At 31.9% G+C, this 27,344-nt stretch overlaps 1 protein-coding gene across 1 annotated transcript; it reads left to right on the top strand.

The window, feature by feature from the left end:
- Nucleotides 1-1,663: 1,663 nt before the first annotated feature.
- Nucleotides 1,664-26,121, top strand: LOC148282650 (uncharacterized; the record flags this gene model as incomplete). Its single annotated transcript, XM_088224739.1, has 4 exons — nucleotides 1,664-1,843; nucleotides 13,050-13,195; nucleotides 15,751-15,895; nucleotides 25,920-26,121. Coding segments are annotated over exons 2-4 (383 nt in total), but the record flags the coding sequence as incomplete, so codon positions are not given.
- Nucleotides 26,122-27,344: the final 1,223 nt, after the last annotated feature.

Here is a 27,344-nt window from a genome sequence, read left to right as displayed (position 1 = left end):
CACACGGTGATTTCAACTTTTAATACCACGAATATTCTTATTAAGATGCATCAGGGTCGATTTTTTCGAATTACGAGTTACGATAAAATTTACTTCATTAATTGAAATTCACAGAAAAATATTAATTTCACTGCAAAGGAATTTATCAAAGTAAGAAAATGCAACAGAATAATAATGAGATATATTACGTTTAACTTTACAACGGGTGTTCAAAGTGACCACCACGAGCTCTAATACATGCTCTACACCTTCTAATGAACGATCCTGTGCGTATATCCAGCTTCATTTATAATATTTCTTGCGCAGACCTTTGTAGACGCTCCCGCAGCTGCTTGACTGAGGTGAGAGACTCTTTGTAGACCTTCTCATTCATTGATTTGCAATCTTACCACCGAAAAGAGTGGCGAAAAGTGTAATTTTCTTAAAATTTAAAAAAATGACGAATAACTCGAAAACTATAAGACGTTTACTAAAAAAATATTTTTTGACTTTCTGAACCATCATGATATGCCCTATTCGCAGGTATAAGTTTATCCATTCATTACACCACACCTTGTATATACAGGCTGCTCTTTAAACCCTGTCACATCCGAAACCACAATGATCAGTATGGGCAAGAAGACATATTAGCACATTTAAAAATATATTTCGAACAAAGAAAATTAAAAAAAAAAAACAAATGGTTGCTTACTTCTGCAGGGGAGAAGTGAGAAAAGCGCGGCGCAGTATCAGATCCCCCCCCCCCCCCTCCTCGTTTCTTCCCTGCAGAAGTTAGCAACCATTTGATTTTTTTGATATTTTATTTTTTTATATTTTATTCGTTCTAAAAAAATATTTTAATGTGCCAATATGTCTTCTTGCTCATACTGATCATCGTAGATTCGGATGTGACAGGGTTTAATGAACACCCTGTATATCAATGCTAGTTTTACATACTTTTGAGAAGTAAAAGATCTGAAACCTTTATTGATGTTGGTGACATATTCGAAATATTATTGCCAAGTTTAATCTTTTTTTTAAACATTTTAAACGATGTCGCGAAAGTGATGAAACAGTTTACTGTCCATCAAAACTTAGTGGATTAAAGGGTGTTGATTAAAGTGCCGAACTGTCAGTTTTTTTTTTTTTTTTTTTCTATCCATTTATCAAAAATATTTACATATCAGTCTTAAAGTCCTGCTGGTTGTATACATAAAACTCGTCAGCCGGTTCTTATAAATTGCTTCGATCATTCATACTCAACCTACATTTGTAATAATTTTAATTGAAAAACGTTACATATAATATCATATTTTATTACACTATGAAAAACTAAAAACTATCACTAATACAAAAATCTTTTTTCGATTAACCATAATTTGAGCAAACTTCTTACTCCTGTATTTAACTCAGTATTTTTAATACTTTTTGGTAACATGTTAAATATTTTAGGTATACTGTATTGCAGTGTCTTTTTGCAATATCTAGGAACAGCTAGCCCTTCCATACTAGTAAATCTGGTGTTGTTATCATGTACCAACTTGTGTTTATATCGGAGTGCGACGCATGCTGACAAATTAAGTTGTAATAAATTTTAAAAAAATAACAGATGTGAAAGGGTTAACGATTTTAAACATAAAACTAGCGGGAATTCTCGCTTCTAGTTTGTCCATTCCGCCATAAAGTGCGCGGGAACGGACGTGCCGCCAGATTTAAATGCGTTCGAAAATCGAATCGGAGTACTAAACTCGTCACTTGTCGGTTGTCAGCACTGTCATAAAGTTTGTGTTACGTTCTGCGATAATATTTTGTCAGTGTTACAACTATCCGGTAGTGTCAATATTTATGTCAACATTGTGAAAAAGTGGGTGTATTTAAAATATACGGAAAATAAGAATAAAGTTTTCCGATAATTTAAATTTAAAGGATTTTTTAAAATTCATTTTTACTATATATATATATATATATATATATATATATATATATATATATATATATATATATATATATGTATATATTTATTAAGTGATCAGTAAAAAGTCTAGTATTTGTCAAAACGTCTTGAAGAAATTGAATTTGGGACCTCAAGAATGGTAGGCAAATGTGCGAACAACTGCACAACGAGGCGAATCTATCTCCAGTCAATTTTCGTTTTCAGGATTTTTATCTTAGTGTAGCCATCAAGTCGTAAACACAAGTGGACAAGTCCAGGGTTCTGGTTCTATTTCACACACATAACTGTATTCTTCATTTGCCTGGACTCGGACAAAATAAATATACAGTTAGTTAAATAGTTTAAAACATTTAAAATCACAAAGAAAGTGCTTTAAATACACGGGTCTTTCAGCGCCATACCGCGAAACTTCAGAGGAAGATTTTTTTAAGATGTGCTTTTAAAAATAATAGCTTACTATTTTTTTTGAAACTCGCATTTTTAAATATATTTTTAAATTGAGATAAAAAATGTATTTGACCAACAAAGCGATACGCACCGGTGCGGACTTGGGAAGGGGATGGGTAGGGAAAGAGTGGAGGTTTGTGGAAGGGATGCTAGTCCGTGACACTTAATCTCGCGTATTTACATACAAAATACACGAGATTAAGCGTTTTCATTTTTTGCGTGTGGTTACACTTCGCTTCATATATGGCCACAGCAATGATCAAACGTCAAATAAATATAAACACGTAAAATCAAACATGATGATTTTCATTTGAAACATTATTTCAACTAATCAAAACGGATTTTCAGTTTTTTGAACAATTTTTATATATCGTTTAATGTTTAATCACCAGTGTTGCCATTATATGAAGCAAAAATTAGTAGCATGTAAAAATTAAATAGCTTCAAATTAACCTCTCTCTAGTGGGTAGAGAAGATTCAGAATACCATCCCAGGAGTTATGAAAAAAACTCGTTTGGGACGGGACATAAAAATATATTTTTTTGTGACAATACATAATTTCAGTTAATACAATCCAAAATAGTAAGAAAACATAATACTAAAAACATAAAAACAGTATTAACCACTATGTATATAAATTATATTAATTTAAGAAATACTTTTTAATTGCAACACTTTTAGATTTGCTATTCGACGTTTCGTTTGTTAGTTCATCGGACAGTTAATTAAATTGGGAATGGCCAATATTTTCCAGAGACTTTTTGTCGAACTTCGTTGAGGGAAATTCGATACCAAATCAAAAAAAAAAAATACTAATAAGGCAAATAAAAGTTATGTCATGTAAATAAAAATGACGTTGGTGTGGCATTTACTTGGTATTCGAGAATATTTATTATGATAATTTGAGTTTAAAAATCTGTAGCATTTTATAGCTGCTGTCTACTCTGGGTAAGCATAAAAAAAACGTCATAATAAAACGATCCGTTACAAATTTAATTTTTATTATACTAATTTATCCGGTCATAAAGGTAACCGGAAGCATTTCCTGACCGCAACAATTCAGATTATAAATAACTCATGATATAGTAAAAAAAAGGTAGCTTTGTTCAATACGAAAAATGTATAAATAAAGCGTTTCAGATAATTAAATGTAAAATCTATCCATGTCAAAATTGCGATTCTGCAAAATTGAGACCTTACATGGAACACATAACTTTTTTTTAAATAGGTGTAATCTGTTCATATCAATGATACATGTATCATGATAACATTTAAAATTAATAACAAAACTATATATGATCCAAATCCTTCCTTAATTATTTACAGCTGTAATTACAATAACCAAATGTTGAATATTGAATGTATTTGTAAATCGTTGGACAGAGTAGATTTAATTAAATATTTGGGAATTTATATAGATGGGAATTTAAGATGGACTAATCAAACCGAACATATTAAAAATAAATTGAAAAAGCAAATTTACTTTTTTAAAACTATAAGAAATACAATTAGCCAAAAAGAACTTGTAAAAATATATTACGCAATAACTCAATCAGTTTTGGAATATGGGATAATTGGATGGGGATGTGCAAATGACACACTGATCAAGCAAATAATAATTGCACAAAAAGCTTTAATAAAAATTATCTTAAGAGTCCCAATCAGAATTAGCTCCCTCGGAATATTTGAAAATCTTAATGTTAAATCTATAAAACAACTTTATGTAAAAGCTTTGTTGCTATAGGTACGCACGTAAACATTATTCTCTACCTTCCGTTACTAGATACTCCACCCTGATGCTGCAAAAAAATAAAAAAATAAATACAACCTTCGGTCAAAGAGGATTGGCCTACTACTCGGTTAAAGTGTACAATCTACTTCCATTATCCATAAGGACAATTAGTAAGTTCTCACAATATAAAATTGCTATTAAGAAATGGATAGTGGAGGTGGGACACGGATCGATGAGTGGATCAATCCAAATAGGTAAAATGTGTGTACTGTGTATGAAATTTGTTCTATTGGTCTACATAAATTGGTTATGTTTTTTATGATTATTTTAGTTTTTTATTGTTTATTATGTTAATGATAATTAGGTTGATTGGATTAATTACGTTTTTTGTTGTTGTTATTATTATGTTAACTTTGTTAAATAGCTAATTTACGGTATGTTTCGCATTTTGTAAAATGTTTCCCCCGGCACGGGACACCCCAGTGAGGGAACATTATTCTGGATAAAAAAGAATACAAACAATGTAAAAGTATACATAAATAAATAAATAGATATGTTACAAGCGCGTAATACATGGCATTTCAATTAGTAGACAATTGTCTGCATTCTCTAGGGGTCTTTGGTCCAGAAAAAATCCGTCAAGACATCTTTAAAAACTTTTCAACATTTAAAAAGAAAACAGATACATATAATTATATCGCTTTATTCGTAAATATAAACCAATTCAAATAATAAGCAGATAATTATTAGTAATATTTTTAATTTAATACTGCATAGAATCATGTTTGTAAAGCGCGCTTGGGTATTACGAAACGACGCAATATGAACTATCCATAAACGTTGTTTCCTTTTTATTCATACAAACGGACTTCCGTATTTTCTTCCTGGATTATGGCACTTGACTATGAGAGCAATGTTTTTTACGCACTATAGATATTTACCATCGTTTTGCTCTTTTGATATTTCTTTTCTTATGGGAGCTAGGCCCTTACAAAAATCTAATAAAGCGCCCAGTTTTATCTGCCGTCTTCGGACGTACCGTATACAAATACGATAAATAATTGTGAAAAACGGAAAAAGTACCGAGACAGAAAATTTCATTCTTATCCTCTTTTTTTTTTAAATAACCAAATCGGTTTAGTTTTGGGGTGCGGAAAACGGGACAGACAAAAGTCGATTTTGTCAATTTTAGTAAGGCAAAATTAGTCCGACGCGCAGTTTTTTTTCGCACAGTACCGGGAAGGCACTTCCGAGAGTGAAAAAACTGTCTGGCATCGCATATATCATCTTAATAGTTGTCTTATAATTGATGGAGCACAGGCGCTTGTAACAAGGAAGCTTTTTGTGCGGATAAGTATTTGATATATCTGAATATTTTGTGTGGTTTTAAGTAACAGATTCATCTATTTTTTTCTTTTAAGTATCATATTCATTCCACGTGAAGTTTAGTACCTACAGGGCGGTTCTTTTCCTGTATTTCATGGGTAGGAGAAGCCAGTACCCAATAGTTCTATATAACTTTTTTTTTAACATTTGGTATTATTTAAAATTGTTTTAATTTCTTTATCAATGTTTTTTTTTCGTGATTTTATTTATGGGTAAAAAATGATTTCTTTTTATACATATTTTTATGAGTGTGTATTTATATTTATTTATACTATTTACCTAATTAGTAGCTCTAGATAATAATATAATATGTATATCCCTTTTTATATTGTTCAGTGTTTTTCAAAATTGGTTTAATTTCTTTATGAATACGTATTTTTTTCTTGGTTTTATTTTATAGGTTCAAAATATTTGTATTACCAAATTTTTTTATGAAAATTTTTGTAACTGCTAACATAATTTTTATACTGTTTATCTTTAACCCAACCTAACCTAACCGAACTCTACTTGTAAATTTTTGCAACAATATATAAAAGGCGCTAACAGCGCTGTTTATTTCAATAAAATATAATAAAATCATACTACGTGAAATAATATTTTTATACAAAATTAATTTAAGAATTTTCCTCACTAGGGAAACCTGTTTTGGGAAAACTTTTCGATCGCTCTGAAAGACAAAAAATAGATTGTGAGGACCACAATGAGGTCCAAAGAGCTAAAATTTCTGTATGTTTGAGACCACAACTGACCGAGAACGGAGGGCCGATAAAATGAGGCCCGAATTGCCGAATTTTCTAGCATATAACAGTCATGTTTAAGTAACAATATCTATTTTTTTCTAAATTATCTTATTTATATCACCTTATTTATACAACCGGTAGACATAAATATTTAATTCAGTACTATAAACAAAGATTTACACTTAATTTTAATTATATTATTAGTTCCACACTTGTAATCTTTAAAAAAAAATCCATACATAAAGAACGGATTATTTTTTGCATTTTCACGCCCTACTTCATAACTATTTTAGTTCAAGTTCAATGCTAAAATAAATCGTATTAATTATGAAAAAAACAAGAATCTCGCTAACCTTCAACCGTCAGAGAGTGATTTGTATATTGCAAAACTTAACGTATTATAGGTGTGTTAATAATTTAAAAATAAGATAAATACAAACCCAATGCGTTTTTTAGGATGTTGCTGAGAAAAAAAGTTGTTAAAAATTATTTTATTAAATAAAAATTTTAAACTTAAATAATTATTTTTAAAAAGGGAAAGAAAAACATAGCAAAAAATGAAGTCTATGGATTTATTTATTTAGAAGCCCGAGGGGCTTTTAAATTTATTAGCAATACATTCAAGTACAGCAGTGTAACATAAGTATGTAGATGAAGTTAAAAGTAAGTATAGCTCAAGAAAGACGAAAAGAAATAAAAATAAGTTAAATAAGAAAATGTACCCACACACGAAAACAGTATTTTAAGATAAATTTGGATTGACGTAGCATGGGTGAAAAGGGCCTAAAACTTGTTACGGCGATATAATAAAAATAACTTTCATTATTCGAATGCTGTAAAAATCACTTTTACTTTTTGTATTTTACTTATCTATACTTGTCGGCCTCGTGGTGTAATGGTCAGCGCGTTTGCTTACCATGCAAGAGGTCTCGGGTTCGATTCCCGACAGGGTTAGTATGAAATATTTATTTAATAAGGGTGTTTTCACACTAAAATATTTCATAGTCCCTGGACTGGTACCTAAAGCGTAAGACTGATCATCTTACCTGCGTGTAGCAAAAATGATCAAGACACGTTGCGATTGGTGCACCAATGCAGTGTTCTATGCACCATTAGGTGCGGATAGGGAATGACGATGATGATACTTAAATAATTTTTACAATATATTATGAATATTTAAAGCATTAACTCTATCGTCAAACATTTTACTAAATGTTATTAAATATTTGTATGTAACCACTAACCGACTTTTCTATGTCTACCGGTTTCGAGACGTACCCGACTCTTCGTCAGGGCACCAATTAAACCAATATGCAAACTTTTTTTCAAAGTTTAAAGTTTGTCTGATTATTGATCAAAGGAACATTATTTTTTGAAGCTTTCCTAATGTGAAATATTTCCATAGTATTTACTTTTAACCCTTTATTATTTGTATGTAATATTTTAACTCCTGTATTTTTATTAAAGTCACGATTTAAATTGATTAGGTGATTTGCGAATTCAGATAAATTATTATTGTGAAGACACCTCATATGTTCTTTAACACGAATATCAAAATTTCTTGATGTTCTTCCTACCTACAATATAGTTTTTTTTTCTTCTAAAATTGTTATATTTAAAAAAAAACATTTTATTATGTAGCTATCTACATTGACGTAAAATTTTATGTATGTCTATAAAGCATAATGTGTTTATTTGATTAATCACAAATTGGCAATACCGCAGTGAAGGGTACAAATAAGATTTTCGCTAAATGGGGGTTAAATGTAAAACCGCCACTGTGCATGATCACAATTTTTGGAAAGACAAACTAAACCAGCCGCAAAAAAGACTAATTCTTTTAAATTCAATATGCAACTTGTGCGTGGTATAACAGGTGGCAAAAAGACTATTGAACATTGACCTTTGAACTTAAAAGAAATAGTCAATTGGACATCGGTTTTGTTGATCTTCCCATAAATAGTGATCATGGCACAGTGACGGTTTTACATTTATTTATTTTTATTTGGGAAAAAAATAACAGTTTTTACAGATATTGTATAAAGAAAATAAGAATACAAATGAACGAAAATTGTGAAAACAGTCAATAAAAATTTTCCACAGTGGTGTAAGATATCGATTAAGTACATTCTCGGTATCAAAATAAACGCAATTAACAATTGTTAGGCACTTAGAAGTTGCAAATAAAATAAAAATAAATATACTTATATACAGTTATAAAAATAAAGTTAATAGAAACAAGATAAATTTAAAGAATAAGAAAAGAAAAAAGTTATATAAAAATAATGTAAAAGGTACAAAAATATAATAATGAACATACGAATACATACATAATTACTGACATCGTAAAACTAAACGGGTGTACTGTCTAAAAGGAATTTTCTATATTTCATATAGGAGAGATGAAAAATGTCTGCGTGACTGGAGAGAACGGTATTATAATAATAACATGCTCCAAAGAAAAAGTCGTTTTTCTTGAGTTAGTCCTAGGTACTGGCAAATTAAATGTAGTATGGAGTCTTGTTCTGTTGGGTACAAGGTATTTTAAAGAACTTGTAAGTAAAGGGTTGAAAAGTCTACGACGTTGTTTACTAGTTTAAACAGGAATATTTGATCTGCAATTACTCTTCTATATTCCAGAGTTTGAAATGAATTTGGTGTACAGTGAAATTTATATTTTATTAAATTAATGAATCTCTTATGTAGGTTTTTTATATATATTTTATATTGGAGATTCCATATAATTGAAGCATATTTATGGGCATATTTATACATTTAACCCCCTCAATTAGTCTAGTCTTTATGAACAGATTCGGGAAAGGAGTGGGCTTTTTATTGTATGCATTGTTGGGCGGGAAGGGAATGTTGGAACAAAATAAGAAAATCCAACAACGCAACGGTTTGTTTTGAAGTGGTCCGAGCGTCTAAGAGACTTGAACCGTTCGCGTTCGTGTGTTTTATCTTCCATTTGTTCCACAACAATTCCAATGTTTGGAGAATCAGTTCAGAAATACTCCAGTGCCTGTCTTATGTCAGTAAGATAACATATTAACTATACTAAATGTATCGACTGTTCCGCGTGAGGCAAATTTTATTTATTTATTTACTTAAATATCTGTATCTCAGAGGCAGACGGATGCAAATCCAGAATTTGATAAAATGACATTTCGATTTTCGTAACCAGTTTATAATCATGTCCATTGATTTTGAAGAAACGAAAGTCTTGTAATGAAAGAACCAATGTATTAAGATACTGAAAATCACTTAGGAAAAGTAGATTCTTTAGGCATTTTTAGAACATTTGAAGTTAGGATTCGAATCTGTCGGCCTCTGAGGTACAGATATAAAAAATATTTTTTCGTATGCTACGTGCATTTCAGCTCTGGGAGAATTAAAAAAAAAACACGTTATATTTAGCGTCGATTTACGTCTCACAAACCTAATAAAACATGTTATTTTTAAGATAATAAACCTATTACATTTGAAAAAGTTAAGTGAAAGACTGATCTACCAGTGTACTTTATTACGATACTCTTGTGACAGGGACATAAGATTAATAAGAAATAATAGAAGATAAATATCTCAATTCTGGGGGTGCTATTCTGCACCGCTCTTGCAGCACGAGAAAACAGCTTTTCTCGTGTATTTACAAACAAAATACACGAGATAATACGGCCGCGAGAGCGTTTGGAATACCACTCCTGGTGGTATATTTATGTACCACTTTCTTCTAGATATCTGGTTTCTAGCACAAGTCGGTAACTAACATTTCACTATAGTCCTTAAAATAAAGCTTGATTAGAATAACATTTGTCAGCAAAAGTGATGCTTGTAGTAACGTCTAAGGAGAGATTTATATTGTCACACGAAAAATCATTCGTATCTAGCATGTAAATTTATTTTTTTAATACAATGCTCGACATAAATATATAAAATCAGCTTTAAAACTAAAAAAAAACTAAAATAAACCTAATTATTAACGACGTTCTTACAAGGTTACATCATTTTGCAAAAACGTTAGAGATGGGACGAATTGATCAATGTTAATTGATCGAATAGAAAAATAATTCACTTGATGTTATTCATGAAAAAGGTATAAATGTCTTATTTTTTGGTGAATAATTGTCTTAAACACACTATAATAGGCTTGTTTTTGAGTTTTAATATACATTTTCGGAAACAGAGTTCCATGTTTGCATGAAAAAACTGATAAAATCGATTTGATCGGTATATGATCAATCATCAGTAATTTTCACTAGTTTGACATTAGTTTGGCAGCTGTCATTTTAATCAAGCTATATTTTGAGGGATATTTGTGAGATATTGCACTTATATAGTAAAGATGATCCCAAATCAACAATTCAAATAAAACCACCAGTAGAATATTATAAAACATTATTTTTACACAATGTTATTAAACGTTTATATTAGTTCTTAAGATGTTATGAACTAAATTAATAAAACATAAATGATAATAATATCAACAGGTCGGTAGATCAAAATTCGCCTTATCGGGGGAGGTAAAGAGAGTAGAAAAGTTATGTAGAAGTGTCGGTATGTACCGATGCAGATAGCGTTTGTAATTGCCGCCCAACCTAACTTCTATTATAATTTTGAATTTATAAAAATACTAACTTTATCCGCGGCTTCGTTCTCGTTGTATTAGGGAGAAACAAGTCAATTAATTGGTTTTGTTGTTTAACAATAAGAATTTACCCGATTGAATGATATATTCTTTCGGGATAAAAAGTAGCCTGTATCGATGTCGGTCCTCCAACTATCGCTATGCAAAAATCTACCATCTGTTATTCTATTTTTATGAAAAAAATCACGTTGATCGGTTGCTCCATTGTGACGTGAAGGAAACACAAAGCGACAGACAAACACGCTTTCGCATTTATAATATTAGTATGGATTAGGAACTTATTTGTTATGAATGACTAAACAGGTGTGTTAGCTTTACATATTTATCTTAAATTTATTTTTAATAGCGATTCGTGACATTTTAATTGATGGAATAAACGTTATACAACATTTCTAAGCACCAAGGGCTTAATAAACTTAAATTTGTATTGAGTCCAATTTTAAAACACAGTATTTAATTTTAAATAACCTGTTGTTTTTCGAAATTATCGTTATGAACCTGAGTAGAGCGGATGCACGTGCTCATTTTTATTTACACTTTTATTTATTTTACGTAAACGGCATTAATTACATTGAACATAAAACATGAAAAAATAATAAAATTGCAAGTGAAATGGAGTCAATGTTAAAAATCTCAAGTCTACAAAAAGTTCCGATACGTCGGTTGCGAAATAATAATGTGCTGTTCCTTGATCAACACAGCACAACCTATGGCTTACATGCACCAAAGTCCCAATTGTGTCGCATTGTAAACTCGACACAAGATCTGGACTTTTTGGTTTAAGTTTACAGCGATTTAAACAAGTACTAAATAAATAGTCCAGACCTTGTCTTGATGTCCCGCATGTTTGTCAATGCTTCTTTTCTTTTAAAAAAATGTTTTTAACTATAATTTTATTGTAATATTTAAACTCTATAAATTGTATACATGGACAATGTCTGTTAATAAATAAATAAATAAATGACCAAATCCAACAAATACTTGAAGGCGGACATTTTAAAAGTGGGAATAATCGGCGCGCGCGCATGAGAAGTATGAGTGTAGAGGAAGCGAGAATCTCTTTAGTGCTACGGGGAAATGACGTGATGGTTTGTTTGTTTGAATGTTTAAGTGTTGTAAAATAAAAAATATGTTCATTTTAGTATGCCATAAGAATTAGATCGGTCTCCCCCCAGTCTGACGACGTCGGTCTCGACGAAACCCGGTCACTGGTAAACATTTTCAAATTGAGCGTGGTCAAAACTAAATATGTATTTACTAAATAAATAATATTTGACTTGGCAAATCAATGTCTAACGCAGATGGTAAAACCAGTACGAACTTAGTAGAGTCCTAGTACCAATCCTAATGTGTAGAAGTTGACACATCATCATCGCCATGATCTTATCCGCACCCAGTGGTGCATGGGGTACTGCATTGGTACTCCAATCGAAATATACCAGCGATCGTTTGTTACCCACATGTAGTAAAATAAACAATCTTACGCTTCAGGAGGCAGTCCCCGGGCGTTGAAATAATAATAATGAAAATACGGAAATTCAGTTCAATTCAGCGCTATGATTTTTTAAATTACTCCGCCTGTGACGTCACAAGTTCTCTACGGTGGGTTCTGCTGATTGGTGAATTGGCTTTCCGTAAACCGGAAATCTATCACAACACCCTATCATTGGTTCATTCACAAGAACTCGTGACGTCATTTTTACATGCATTTTCGAGAAACTTCGCCGGACAATTAAATGCTCTACTTTTTACCGCGAGTAAGATAATATTTTTTCATATCCAATTTCCCGTGACACTGAACTTCTTCATTCTGTCGAAAAGCGATCTCTTAGAGGAGCGAAAGATACTTATAATAAAAGACCATTTGCATTTTTTAGCACACTACAAAAAAATTTTTTCTTTGTCAATATAAACTCTAATTATCCGGATTAATGAGTAACAGATTTTATTGCTTTTGAAATATTATAGAATCACATTAAAAACTCACTTTAACATGGCCAGCAAAGTTAATTGGGCAATTAAATTAAAAACGTCTCCTTTATTTTTTGTTTCCTAAAAACGATCTGGATATTTGGCAACCCGCTGACCGGAGTACGGCGGAGTTCTACTGTATATGCGGTAGCGAAAATGTCATAAATATACTAAATCCGATTTTTTACTAGGCAGTATGTGAAAAATGTTAAAAATATTGCTGCGTGAAAATTTAGTGAAAAAGTGTAACTTCTGTAAAATGTGAAATCAGTGATGAAAAAAAATCGAAAGGAATAAAATACAAAATGAATTCAATGAAAATGGATTTTATAAAACAAGAGGTAAGATATTCATTTTTATTTCATCATTCTGAGTTTGTTTTTGAACGCGGACATAAATATAACAGTGACAACTAAATTGTTTTTATATTATGCGAAATTTATGTGTGGTAGTTGACGCATACATTCATGATTTTGATATTTTAAATATTGACTAAAGGGAGTTTATACAAAAAAATGAAGTGACCCATTGTAGCACAAGTTGAGCGCAAAGGTATGTAAATACGATAGCAAACTGATAAAGAATTATTAATAGACATAGTTACCCTTAAAGTAATAGTATGTATTCATTTCACAACGAATACAACATTTGTTTACATGGAATTTCGAAATAACTCGCCCAAACTTTCCTAAATTGAATTCGAATTCAGTCGACGACGAATCTCCCGACAAAGTGCACCAAAACAGTAGATATAATAAAATGAACGAACACGTGACGTTTTGTGATGGGCAACATAGTGAGAGTGAAGTTAGTATTTAAAAAATGGCCAAACTTTTTACAAAAAAAAATGCATCGTATGCGGGCTCTTGTACCCAATTGGACGAGAAAAACTTTGAAAATAATAATTAAAATATTACTCATGCAGGTTGACTGGAACTGAACCCGCTATAGCAAATTCGCACATAGAGGAGGTAATTTGCTAATTATTGGATCTTACTTTCCCTTGCTAACGTTTTTAAGTTTGGGAGATATGTCAATTTTTATACTTTGAGATTTTTACGAAATTTGACCTTCAAACATTCAGAACTTTAAGTTTTTAAAAATTATTTTGGTATTTTTTAAAATTATCTGTTGCTAGTCATAAACATTTGTGATTGTGATACGTCGGAATTTTCCTTAAACGAGGGTTAAAAAATAAGATATTAATTACTCTTTAAAAAAGGAAAGAACTAGAGAAGTAACTTAGAATAGAATAAATTATTGAAACACCGTAATTTTTTAAATATTTATTTCAGGTTGAATTTGATCGTAATGTTTTTTTTAAAGTATTTTTTAAAAAGCGTAATAGGGTCAAAGCACCAGTAAATGACCACTCCCCAGTAAATGACCATCGGTTAATAAAACACAATATAATAAGAATTGCTACATGTGTCCAGTCAAAAAACTTTTAACACTAGAAACTATGACAAAAGCAGTAGGCGGACACATCTTTTGGTAAGAAACAAATTTATCAGTTCAGAACTGTGAGTTGTCAAAAGGTAATAGTGCGTCTTTCCGTTATTGTTCTGAGATTGATAGTGTTTTTATAAGGAAAGGTGTGGTAAGTGTTTTATTTGATGCTATTTTTAATTTTTTTTATTTGTTTTGTCTTTAAATAGTACAAACATAATAAATGAATGTCCTAATATTAACTTATGGTGTAAATGTTTTAAGAAATTTTTTTCTCTCTCGCAAATATTCGTCCAGATGCACAAAAGTTCCCAGTGGCGTGTATGGGACTCTTTTTCCAGACCGCGGGTGGATACAAGTTTTTATATCGTGTAATGTTTAAAAACAGACATTAAATTAGTTAAATTTAGCACATTTTGCTGCAGGGTAACCCAAATATCTTCTTTGGTGTTGTGAACTACGACCTCTGAAGGTAAAAACCATTTTTTATTTGTCATTTTCGGATAAATTTATTCATTAAAAATCTAAATTGACCGCGGCAGCTCCTGTGTATTGAATGCAATATCTATTACATTTCTTATGCAATTCTTTGAATATATCCATATTCTAATTTGTAATGTGTAAGGGTGTTTTTTAATGTAACTAAATCTAAGTATTATTTTTACTAGGGTAGTAGTGGTCATTCACTGGTGATTCTGTTATTTTTTTTAGAGTAATATTAATTATAATACTCGTATTTCAATAAAAAGGTAAAAGTACTTAGAAAAATTAATGTGTTTTTTATTGTTTTATTTTATTTTGTACGCTTAAATAATAACATTTGTACCTTTAGTATAATCACAAATATTTATGAATACTAACAAATAAAAAAAAACTTAAGAATTCTGAATGTTTGAAGCTCAAATTTTGGAAAAATCTCAATAAAGTAAAAAAATTTACATATCTCCCAAACTATAAAACTTTAGCTAGGGAAAGTGAGATGCAATAAGCAAATGACCTCCTCTATGTGCGAATTTGCTTTGGCGGGTTCAGTTCCAGTGACATGTATAAAACATTTTTATAAATCGTGTAGGCATTTTTTTATTGTTTATTTTAATTATGTTTTTCATATATTACTGAATTAAAATAAAATAAAAGATACTAAAATAACGATTTTAATTCTGACTTCGCGTGGGTGAAAATATCATAAAGGAAGGTTGCAAAACCAGCCTACCTCCTGGCATACTTTTACGGCAGTTTTGATTAAGTAGAAATTCATACGTAATGTTATGTATAATATGTCGATAAGGCACATCTTAAACACATGCCTCTAAGGAAGGAGCACGGGCACTTGGCATGGGTCACCCCGAGTGCAAATGGGGGAATATATATTTTGTTTATAAGAATATTTACACCAACAAAAATCTGTTCAGAATCCATAGTAAAACATCAACGATTATTTTTCTAGCAAGACGAGACAGATGAGCAAACTGACGTCACAACTATCATTATTGAAGAGGATGGGGAGAGCATCAGCAGCGAAGAGGATGGTGCAGGGGCAGACTGCATAGCTCGCAGCCGGTCTTGGCCGATGAGAGACATATGGCCTTCAGGTGAGATTAAGTAAATTTTCTTCTTATGAAAAGGTTTCCCTGAGGTTTAATTTGGTCGTTTACTTTCTGCAAAACAGGTTTATTTTTCAGAGGTTGTGTTACAGATTCATGTAATGTTTGTTTTTCAGAAGAAGCCCTATCGATAAACGTAGAGTGTTTTTCTGTAGTTTATTCTTTATCGAGCAAACGCGGAGAAGTTTCCAAGGCCATAGTCGAGTATCCTGCCAGATCATCAGATAATAGTTAGAGCAGTTCGAAAAAACATATTTTTTGCAGAAAATATAAGCCTCGCAACAAGAAGCTCTAATCTAAAAAAAAAAGTTTGTGGCTACCATGGCACTTGTCACCGTCAGCGTCGTTTAACTGACAGTATTTTGGTCATAGTACAATGGTAAAAAAAAAACAAAACATCAATCAATTTGAAAAAAAAAACTATTGACATTACGGTCAAGTATCGGATATCAAGAGGTCATTAAGATATTTTGCAGTATTGAAAACTAAATGATTTACAGTATCTACTAAAAATCTTCGTTTGTTTGTAGTAGTAATTGAACAATCAGAAATTTTAAATTCGAATTTACCTCGATTATTTTTTAGGATAACATAGCAACATTGAATTTTAAAACTGGTTTGACATAATTGCTTAAAATCGGTGCTTGTTTTTGTGAGTTAGTAAAGTGCTTACATCACTCTGAAGAACATCTCGAAACTCGAGACTATGAACTGACACGACAAGACGCCTGCGCTTGGGAACACAAGGTTTTTCTTTGAAAATCAACGTAGTTCGAAATGAATAATACAAACGAGGACTTCTGACAAGGAACCAATGTCAATAGGTTGTGGTTAGTGAATAATAGCCGTTTACGGCATCCTGTGTTACTGATTAGTATTCAAACAAGGATTTTTATGGTAATGAAATCGCAGTTTCAGAATTTTGCAATCAGCAAAATATACAGAGAACGAGTAAAGAGCTTACGAAAATTTAAAAAATAAATATTCGCGATCTTATGATTAGCTCAAATATTTCAATGTTGGGGTTATTTTCTGGTAGCAATAAATCGTAGTAGATAATGGAAAGCAAGTTGTGGTAAAGCGTGTGTCAAACCTTCATCTCCGAGTCCACGATACTATGGCGGGACCACAACCCATCACTCAATATTTAGCAATCATACAGAAAAACTTTGGAATAAAGTAAGCTGTAAAATTAAGAATAAAAAGGTGTTAGCAGAAAAAATAGTGGATTATTACTCTACGATATAAGAGAGCAAGAAGATATAATACCTGATTGGAAAGTCACAGAACGCATGCTGTAAGCACTTTACATTACTATTGAAATGAAAGACGAGTAATATTCAAATCCACAAATTTGGAATAGTCAGTAATCAATTTCATCGCTCTCGCGACATCAAGATTGGACATCTACAAGATGCCTTGCAGATTTTGGGAAAGGAATATAACCAGTCACTGGTTACTGCAAATTTTTGGACTTTAGCAACACTCGTATTTTATTTATACAATAAATTACAATAAACTTCCACCAATAATTTTCACAAACAAACTTGAACACTTTACATTCTATGCGAGTGTTTTGATGTAGTTAAAATGATTAAACGCGAAGAAAGTCTTACGAAGAAATGTGATTGAATGTATTAAAAAATATAATTTCAAAATTGATAATAAAACAGGTATTATAAATGAAAAATCTTAAGTAAAGATGAGGAATGAACTTAAATCGTATGGCAGAAAACAGGGTTACACGGCGTAGACTTTTTATATTACAGTATAATTTCTCGTAGGCAAGCTTGATTAAAACTTAAAATATTAGAAATCAAACACTGATTTGAGTCTACTAAACACTTTATTTTATTTTTACAAATATAAAAAATATAAAAACAAAAATTTTGTGACAATGGTTTCGCCTTGTTAGTCAATTATGATTAATGTACATGTTAATGTACATTCATAAGATTATTTTTATTTTCTACTTAAGTACCTTGAATTATATAACTATATAATGATATTAAATCCATTTAATCTGCACATTCGTTTGAAAATGCCCTAACAAGGCGACATTTTTGTTTTTATATTATTTGTAAAAACAAAATTAAGTGTACAGTAGACTCAAATCAGTGTTTGATTTCTAATATTTTAAGTTGAAATATGGAGTTCTACAAAATAAACACCAAATCAATCAATAAGCTTGATTAATACCAGTGAAGTATAAACATTGATTTTATTTGGATTCGTGATTTCCCTTTAAATCAAAATTCCAAACGAGATGTCGCTGGTAAAGCCATTTCCCAGAACTCGGGGGAAAATTAAATTGACTCTCGCGGCCTCATCCGCGGATACCCAGAACCAAACAAAACTTATGTAAACATATTCGTGTTCATAGATCAAAACTTCGCCTTCGGTTTGATTAGCTTCCAGAGGAGCAGATCTTAAAGGGAACCGGCTTATTATCCCATCGGAATGCTGGCCGTGCTGTTAAAATAGAGCTTTGTGTATGGCGCCAGTGAGAGTTTAGCAGTATTTAGCACGGTATTCTATGGATGTGGAGGGCGGATGGTCGCGTGGGCTGTATCATTCAACGGGGAATTCGGTGTTTACTTTGTCCTGACCGCACGCTATAGCTCAGGGGTCTTCAACCTTTTTGAAGTCAAGGGCCGAAAAAACTTTGGTTTTTGTTGAGCGGGCCGCATACTAGGGCATACCATCACTCAATCACTTTTGGAACAATTGCTAGAATAGATATGTGGTTAAAAAAGTGACGTCTGTTTAGTGCATGATCTATGATATTAGGAAAATTTAAAACGGAGATGTATTTATTAATTTTTATTTGGGAAAAAAACAACAGTTTTTACATATATTGTATACAGAAAATAAGAATATATTTAAACGAAAATTGTGAAAACCGCCAATATTTTTTTTCCACAGTGGTGTAAGCTATTGATTAAGTACATTATCGGTATCAAAATAAAAGCAATTAACAATTAAGAAATGTTAGGCACTTAGAAGTTGCAAATAAAATAAAAATACATATATTTTTATACAGTTATAAAAATAAAGTAAATTGAAACAGGATAAATTTAAATTTAAAGAACAAGAAAAGAAAAAAGCTATATAAAAATAATGTAAAAGGTACAAAAATATAATAATGAGCATACGAGTATATATGTACATAATTACTGACATCGTAAAACTAAACAGGTGTACTGTCTAAAAGGAATCTTCTATATTTCATATAGGATAGATGAAAAATGTCTGCCTGACCGGAGAGAACAGTATTATAATAATGATATGCTCTAAAGAAAAAGTCGCTTTTCCTTGAGTTAGCCCTAGGTACTGGCAAATTAAATGTAGTATGGAGTCTTGTTCTGTTGGGTACAAGATATTCCAAAGAACTTGTAAGTAAAGGGCAGTCTACGACGTTGTTTACTAGTTTAAACAGGAATATTTGATCTGCAATCACTCTTCTATACTCCTGAGTTTGAATTGAAATTAATATTGAATATTTTGAATTGGATATAAATATTTTGAATATTGAATGTTTTGAATTGAATATTTTGAATAAAACTCGAGCAAACCTGCCAACACATTGCGATACGCGACACCTTTAATGTTCTTTCGATATCGCCTGCCAGTTATTCTACCCTCCTTGCAACTGTAACGCCACACATACTTTAGAAAAAGTTGCATTAACGATGGGCATAATACTTCTGCTGCAGCCTCCATTCATTATTTTATGAATTCGCCCTCAGTAAATGGTTTTGACTTACGTCCTATTTTCTCTGAAATAATGCAGCTTACTTGATGGTACAGTGTGCCTATGTATTAAACAAAATTGTTTTATGGCAACATTAATACGAATTGGGCGCATTTGTGTAAGTACTTAACTATTTTGTTTTAATTTCTTATGATACATATGTATATTATACATAGATCAATAAATTTAATTTTGTCAGGTTATTGCCGGGCCGCCAAGGAAGCCACCACGGGTTGAAGACCTATGCTATAGCTGGTGGCGGATATTTTTACACCAGAGAAATCCAAATCACTGTGCTATCGTCAATCGGTCAACAATAGTTTATTGACGATATTCCGTAAATATCCTAACGGTACACGGTACAATGTACACCAATGAAAATGGTTCCCAATGCATCATCATCGTAATTCCCTTTCTGCATCTAATGATGCATTCTCTCATTCTTCAGTACTCATGCACGGTACATAGTACCCCAACGTGTTAACCGACATTCAATTATGGTGATTATCAACGGACAAAGGATTTTTCTATTTGACGTACATGTCGGATGATTCAGTATACAAACAGTTTGAGATAAAGTTAAGGAAAACAAAGAAAACGTAAACACGTCAATTACTTGAGAAACGGTCAAAAAGTTACAGTTTTGTATATAGTCGAGTCATTCTAGCTTAAAAATAGGCAGAATTCAGGTATAAACAATATTTTAAGTTTGTCAAAATGCATGACTTGATTCCCCCATAGGGAGTAATTAAGATTAACATATTACAACAGGGATGGAGAACATTTTAGAAAAGGAATATGAAAGTCTAGGCATTAACAGAGCTTATGACCTGCCATTGGCTGGTTTTTTTATATTATTTTTTTATTGAATATTTTGTGTTTTTTTAACAATAAACATAATAATAAAACAGAGTATTAAAAAATAAAGCAGAATTACATGGCAATGAAATACATATTAATAGAAAAATAGTAAACCTAAAAATCCCACAAAGGCATGGGTATACAAGAAAATGTTAATGAATTTTTGCTTCTATAATAAATAATGGACAGTTATAATATTTTTGTGTAACATAAGAAGAAAAAAATAAATATTATGTAAAACATAACGTGGTATTTTTTTTTATAGTAAGTTTTTCTAGTTTAAGTAGTCACTTTAAAATCTGTGTAACATTCAACATTCTACCTATATTTGAACATCTATATTCCTTCGACCATTCCATCTGTTGACGTTTTTGAAGTTAAAGAGCTGAAACCTTTATTGTACTAAACCTTGTACTAAAGCTTTATTGTATTAAACCATTTAAACCGGTTAATGACAGGTCATAAGCCCCGTGGATGCCTAGACTAATATGTTCCCTCCTGTAAATTGTTCAAACTCAAAACATTGTTGATTTATTTTTAAAATTTAAAATTTTATATGCACACATTGTTTAATTTTTTATTCTTTTATATTTCATTTTTATTTTATTTAAATATCTTATAATCTATATCTAAGCACGTTCTCTACACGAAACTTCTGTGTAATAGTATTTAAAACGTAATACTTTTTTATTTTTACAATATATTGAAGAGTAAAATGCACCGAGTTTTGTGTACATTAATAAAAATATAAATCAATGTAGCACCGCTTATTTAAAGGTTTATAACAGTTTAATCAAGTCACAGTGAAAGGATTGTTAGACAATTTCAACACCAAGGGTTAGCAACACTACTTCCCTTTGATGGGAAAGGAGGGCACAAAATATTTGTTCAGTTCATACCATGAGACATTTGGAAAGATGTAAAATTTAATTTACCAACCATTCTGCAAATTCTATAATAGACAAGAATCTCGCAAGTATCACAAAAATCAACAGACAGATGAATTGAAGAAATATGGATGATCAAACATCGGCAAAATGGTGAGTGTTAAACTACTACCTACTACTTCTACCATCACGCCATTTCCCCGTAGGGGTAGGCAGAGAGAGTGGACCGCCACACACGTCTATCCTGGCATACATTCCTAACATCTTGTCAAACATGCCTTTCGGTTCTGTCTGCTTTTGACATGACCAGACTTAAGATTTTAGTTTATCTGATCATGCCACGTCTTCCTTGGTCGTCCTCGTCTCACGTTATCGTTAATTACGCCATATATTGTTTACCATTGTTTTGTCGTCCATTCGTTCTACATGACCAAACCATCTCAGATACACTTTCTTAACCTTATCAATTGTACTTGACTTAGATTTACACCCTCGCCTGATTTCATCATTCGTAACCCTGTCATAGATTGATTTGACGTGAAGAAGCTAGAAATTTATGCCAGGATAGACGTCTATGTGACACACCATTTCCTCGTAGGAGTAGGCACAGAGAATGGATGGCCACACACGTCTACACTGTTATACATTACTAGCTTCTTCTACATTCATACATCTTATCATACATGCCCTTCGGTTTTTTCTTCTTTTTACATGACCAGACTTTTCACCATATATACTTGTTTTATCATTGTTTCGTCGTCCGTTCGTTCTACATGACCAAACCATCTCAGAAACCCTTTCTTAACCTTATTTATTTATTTATATATACGCCCAACGGGCATTTTTATGGACACATTTATACAAAGAAAATTATTATAACAAAATAAGAAAGACTCAATGGTTTATAGTAGACTTTGTGGGAGTGGAAGCGGGAGAGAGGTGTTTATAATTGAATTTGATTCAGTGATCGTTTGAAAGAAGACAACTTGTTATCAAAGAAATCAAGACTGGTATGTTTGTTGGCAGACCTAAGAATTCTGGGCATAGGGAAATGAAAACCATAGTTAGTTCTATGGTTATCGGTATTTATTTTATTTTATTTTTATTTAAATCTTAAAGTAGGGCACACATATCAAACATATTGTTATGTGTGTTCTAATAATAACATTGCAAATATATTTAATTTATAAATTGTTTATTACATATGTCTTGACCATTATTTTAAATTTTAATATGTTTTTTTCTTCATAAATATTTTTTTCCATTTCGCAATACTTTTTAATTGCTTTAAATAAAATTGAATTTTGTGACTTTGCCTTTTTCCTAAATGGAAGTCTAATTTTGTTCTTTTCTCTAGTATTGTGATCGTGTTCATGCTGGTTCCGATCAATTTTTTTCCAAAATTCTGTTTTTTTATTAGAGTTTATAATTTGAAAGAGTAAGTTTTGTCTGAGGTTTCTAGTTGGGATATTTAATTTTATTGAGCTCATTAGTTCAGGCGCATCAAAGAGTGAGTTGAGAATTTTAATTTATCAATTGTACTTGACTCAGATTTACACTCTCGCCTGATTTCATCATTCGTAACCCTGTCGTGCATTTAATTCCCACACATTCGTCGAAGAGATCGCATTCCAACCGCGTTCACCTTCATCCTTCCTCTGCCAGTTCAGTTTACAGAGTGCCAGCGAGTGTTAAACAATGTGTAAAGTGGCCACTTAAACCAGCCAAGCCACCTTAAGCTAACCTTCTTAATAGGAGGTAAAATAAACTTGAATTATTATTGCGATGCGATATGTCGAAATCCTCCGCGCGGTTTCATAACACAAGTACTGGGAATTTCCGACACAAGAAAAGAGAAAGGAAATATTATGTATGCCTTCGATGTCAATTCTCTGTTCTGATCCTTCACGTTGCGTTGTTGCCTTGTATTTACTCTTTATGTGTAGAAATGTCCGTTTTAACGGACGGTCTATTATCAACGAGGCAGAAATAAAAAAACTATATGCTTTAGTTGATCGATCTGACGATGCCGAGGTCGCGAGAGCGATAATACCTAATACTACTGAACGAAGGTAATGAGGCCAAAATTCCGATTTTTTTGCAATACAAATGATATAATCCCGATTGCAACAAGAAGTCAAGTAAAATTACATTTTTCTGTATGAAAAATAGAATATTCATATTTTCTAAGTAAAAGGAGGAGTATTATTATTTATTTATTTTACAGAAACATACAGTCAATAATGATTGAATTATATAAGGAACTAGCGGATCTGACAGACATTGTCCTGCCCGAACGTTGGTTTGCCTGCTATTACCTCAGAAAAGACATTCATTCATTGATAAGTTGGTACCTAGATACTTGTTTATGATTGAATTCCAAAACTAAAATTTTTTAATATTGAATTTGAGTAGGTACTTGTTTATGCTTGAATTCCAAAACATAAGATAAATATTTTTTCAAATATGGCATGCTTTTTGCAAACGTCAAACTCCGGTCTTCTCACAAACAGAGGGGTGTAAGTACACCCCTCTGTTACATAAGTATGTACGAATACGATTTTTAAAAATGTATTGATTTAATATTATTTTAGTATTACCAAAACTCCAGTTAAATTAAATAAATGGGTAGAAATTATAAGGAATTTATATTCCTTAAGGAAAGAATTTGATTGATATCCATAAAAAACAAATGCTGTTTGTCAAAAAACAAACTTTTTTCGTACACAAAAAAACAACATTTTTCCATTTTTTTGTAAATGCATTCTCCTTAAGTGCAACCCTGGTAGATCGATGAATAAAACATTTATACTCCTCACTTCTTTTTTACATATTAGATTGAAGATTTTAATATCTACGAACACGCACAGCGCAAATATCTATATTTCTCTGAAAACCGCACGTAAATCGGTTAAGCCGTTTAGGAGGAGTTCGGTGACATCACACGTACAGAGGAATTATATATATATAAAGATAAATTATATAAGGCTTAAAGACAGACCAGCGAAGTTTCTAAATAAAAATCATACATATTAAATTATGGTACATTTTTAAATGTGTGCGTGCGTATATGTATATATATATATATATATTATATTATATTATAAATCTCGGCTCTTTTATGGGTTTTTGAAAGGTCCTAGCTTACAAAAGAAACAATTTATCAAAAAAGCAAAAATATAAATATGGTAAATATCCATAGTGCAAAAAAATCTAGTGCCATAATCCAGGGAGAAAATATGGGAACACGTTTGTATGAAGAAAAGTCGGACAGTGTTTCCTCTTAACTTCTAAATTTAATTTCCGTCAAATTTTCATGGAAATATGCGAGCATAGAATTGATAATAGTCCAGAAACCGCATACGAGCATCAAACAGAAGACGACTAAACTACTCATAAATGAGTAGTTTTACGTTTTGACCCATTAGTTTCTTTGTAGACGACGCTCAGTACGCAACTCCTGATTTGAATTCAACTATGCCGTGTTGTGTCCTTTTAACGTGTAGAAATACTGCTAGGATCTTAAAGAAACAGGATGGGATCAAATTTTATGTGTAATTAGCAAATGAATGTGTAAGTAGCAAATACATTACTTAAAAATTGAATTATTTTTCCATCTGTCAGATTGTCGAAGAAATCAAAATGGATATTTCGGTAGTGTTGCCAAGGTAGTATTTCTTTTTACCCTACTTTGCTCATCTAATGAGAGAACTAATGAAAATTGGACCTCGGATTAAACAACTCTGTGGTGGACATTTGACCGACATTATCTTTAAAACATCAAATATTATTTAACATGATATAAAAATATCCGTTTAAGGTAAAATAAAATTGTTTTTTTATTTTAAGTTCAAAGATCATTAATTCAATTACTCTTATTAAATGACCCTTTACTTATCTACTGTGTTGTGTCAATCAATATTTACGCGTGCACAATAAAATTTTAGAGAAATTAACAGATTGCTATTTTTTTACCTTACATTCGTGTTATGATTATATTTTTTTCCATCGTGCAACATTTTCGCGGTGACATCACGAATGCGCGCGACGAAAGTGGGGCATAGTGGGGGGATTTTTGGACACAGTCCGATGTATTCAAATATGATTCTACGCTCCTTCTCGACTATTCTTAATTCTATGTATGTGAGTATTCATTATTTGTACAGAAAATTCAATTTTACTCCATACGATAACTCTGTTAACTATACGGACCCAGGAAAACCAAGTCCAATCGAACAGTAAATTATATTGCTGCAGTATAGACTATACTGCAGTATAGACTATACTTTCACGTATACCTCGCCAGGAATCTGACTCGGGACCTCAAATATAGTAGGCGAACACGCCAACTACCACATTACAATGAGGGGTTATCTTCACTCGATTTCCTTTTTCACGATTTTCACCTGAGAGTAACAATCGAGTCTAAAACACTAGTTCAGGGCTCTGGTTCTATTTGACACACATAACTGTATTAGAAAAACGAATAAGCGTGAATTTGTATTTGCAGATGAGATCGTGGAGAGTCTCAAGGAGTTGGACACATGGGGCGCTGGCGAGCTGGTGTGCACGGATCGCGTGGCGGGAGCACTCGCCCTCCCGGGGGCCGCCGGAGTGAGCTTGCTGTGGGGCTGCTGGCTGGCCAAGGCCCCCGCGGTGGCGCTGCTACTCAAGGCGGGCGCGGACCCAAATGTCCTCGACGCGCAAGGCAGGTTAGACAATTTCCAGTCACAAAATTAATATTTGAAGCACTACCTTTGTGATATTCCATTTCAGATTGATTGGTTGATTCGCAAGAATTTGTGACGTAGTTTAAAGTAGTTCATTTTTATTAATTTTTTCATACATTTTCGAGAAACTACGCAGTAAAATTAAATGCTGTCATTTTTACCGCTAGTAAGAAAACATTTTTTATATACAATTTTCCGTTGCACCGAACTTCCTTATTGGCTGTTTGGAAGAGGCGCCTTTTCACCAGAAGCCTAGGTGAATGAAGCTTATCCAAGAAAAACTTATTTGCGTACCTAATTTTAAAAATGTTTAGGCTGTTGAACATTTTCTGAACGATCTACAAAATCTACATATCGAAATACACGGCGCTTAGGAATAACGTATGTATTAGTTAACATTGATTATTATCTAGCTTGCATTTATACCAAGCCTTAATAAGACTTTGAATAACCACATTATATTTTTCCATAAAACACGCAATAATTGCATATCTCGGCAACAGGATAATAACCATTGGAATAACAGCTAAATAATAAGTTTATTATGCTTCCTACAACGCTATCACGTCAATATATTTTTTATACCCATTAACGCGCCTTGAATATAAACAATAACCTATTAATGCCAGTGAATAGAATAAAAAGAGCTATGAAGAACCGGATTACTCTATATAACTTAAGAGTATACACATCTCTATATAGAGGGATAACAGCTGGACGTGGGTAAGACCCTGTCACCGAGAGGATGCGTGTCACTTGATCGGCATCACCAAAGTGACCGAATCTTTTAAGTAGTTCAATTGAACGAATGTGTCTTTTGCTCATTCGGCTCATTTAGGTCATCATATCTCCGCATCTTTCGCATCATCGTATAATTTGTGTCTCCATATCTTTCGTGTCTTTCGTGTCTCTAGTTCGTTTCGTTCTTTCGTTCGCTTGAGCCAAATGCGTACGAGCGGTGAATCAAACAAATAATTCTAAACCTTTGGCTGGTTTGTCAGCATGATTTTCTTTATAGATTTGATAATATTGTTCTTTAGATATTATAATATCACAAACCTGTAGAAACAGATAAATTATTTTATTTACAAAAAAAACGTTATATTATATATTATCAAAAGTTATATTTCATGCTAGGTTTATTTATTTTTTATTTACTTTTACAATGAATTTTTAAAAATTTATAACGTGTGCAGTTTTAATAT

Source organism: Micrasema longulum, unplaced genomic scaffold (assembly GCF_059751315.1).
Source record: "Micrasema longulum isolate JH-2025_06_02 unplaced genomic scaffold, ASM5975131v1 h1tg000306l, whole genome shotgun sequence".
Lineage (NCBI taxonomy): Eukaryota > Metazoa > Arthropoda > Insecta > Trichoptera > Brachycentridae > Micrasema > Micrasema longulum.
Note: the sequence above shows the minus strand (reverse complement) of the source record. Positions and strands in the feature narration are given on the sequence as shown.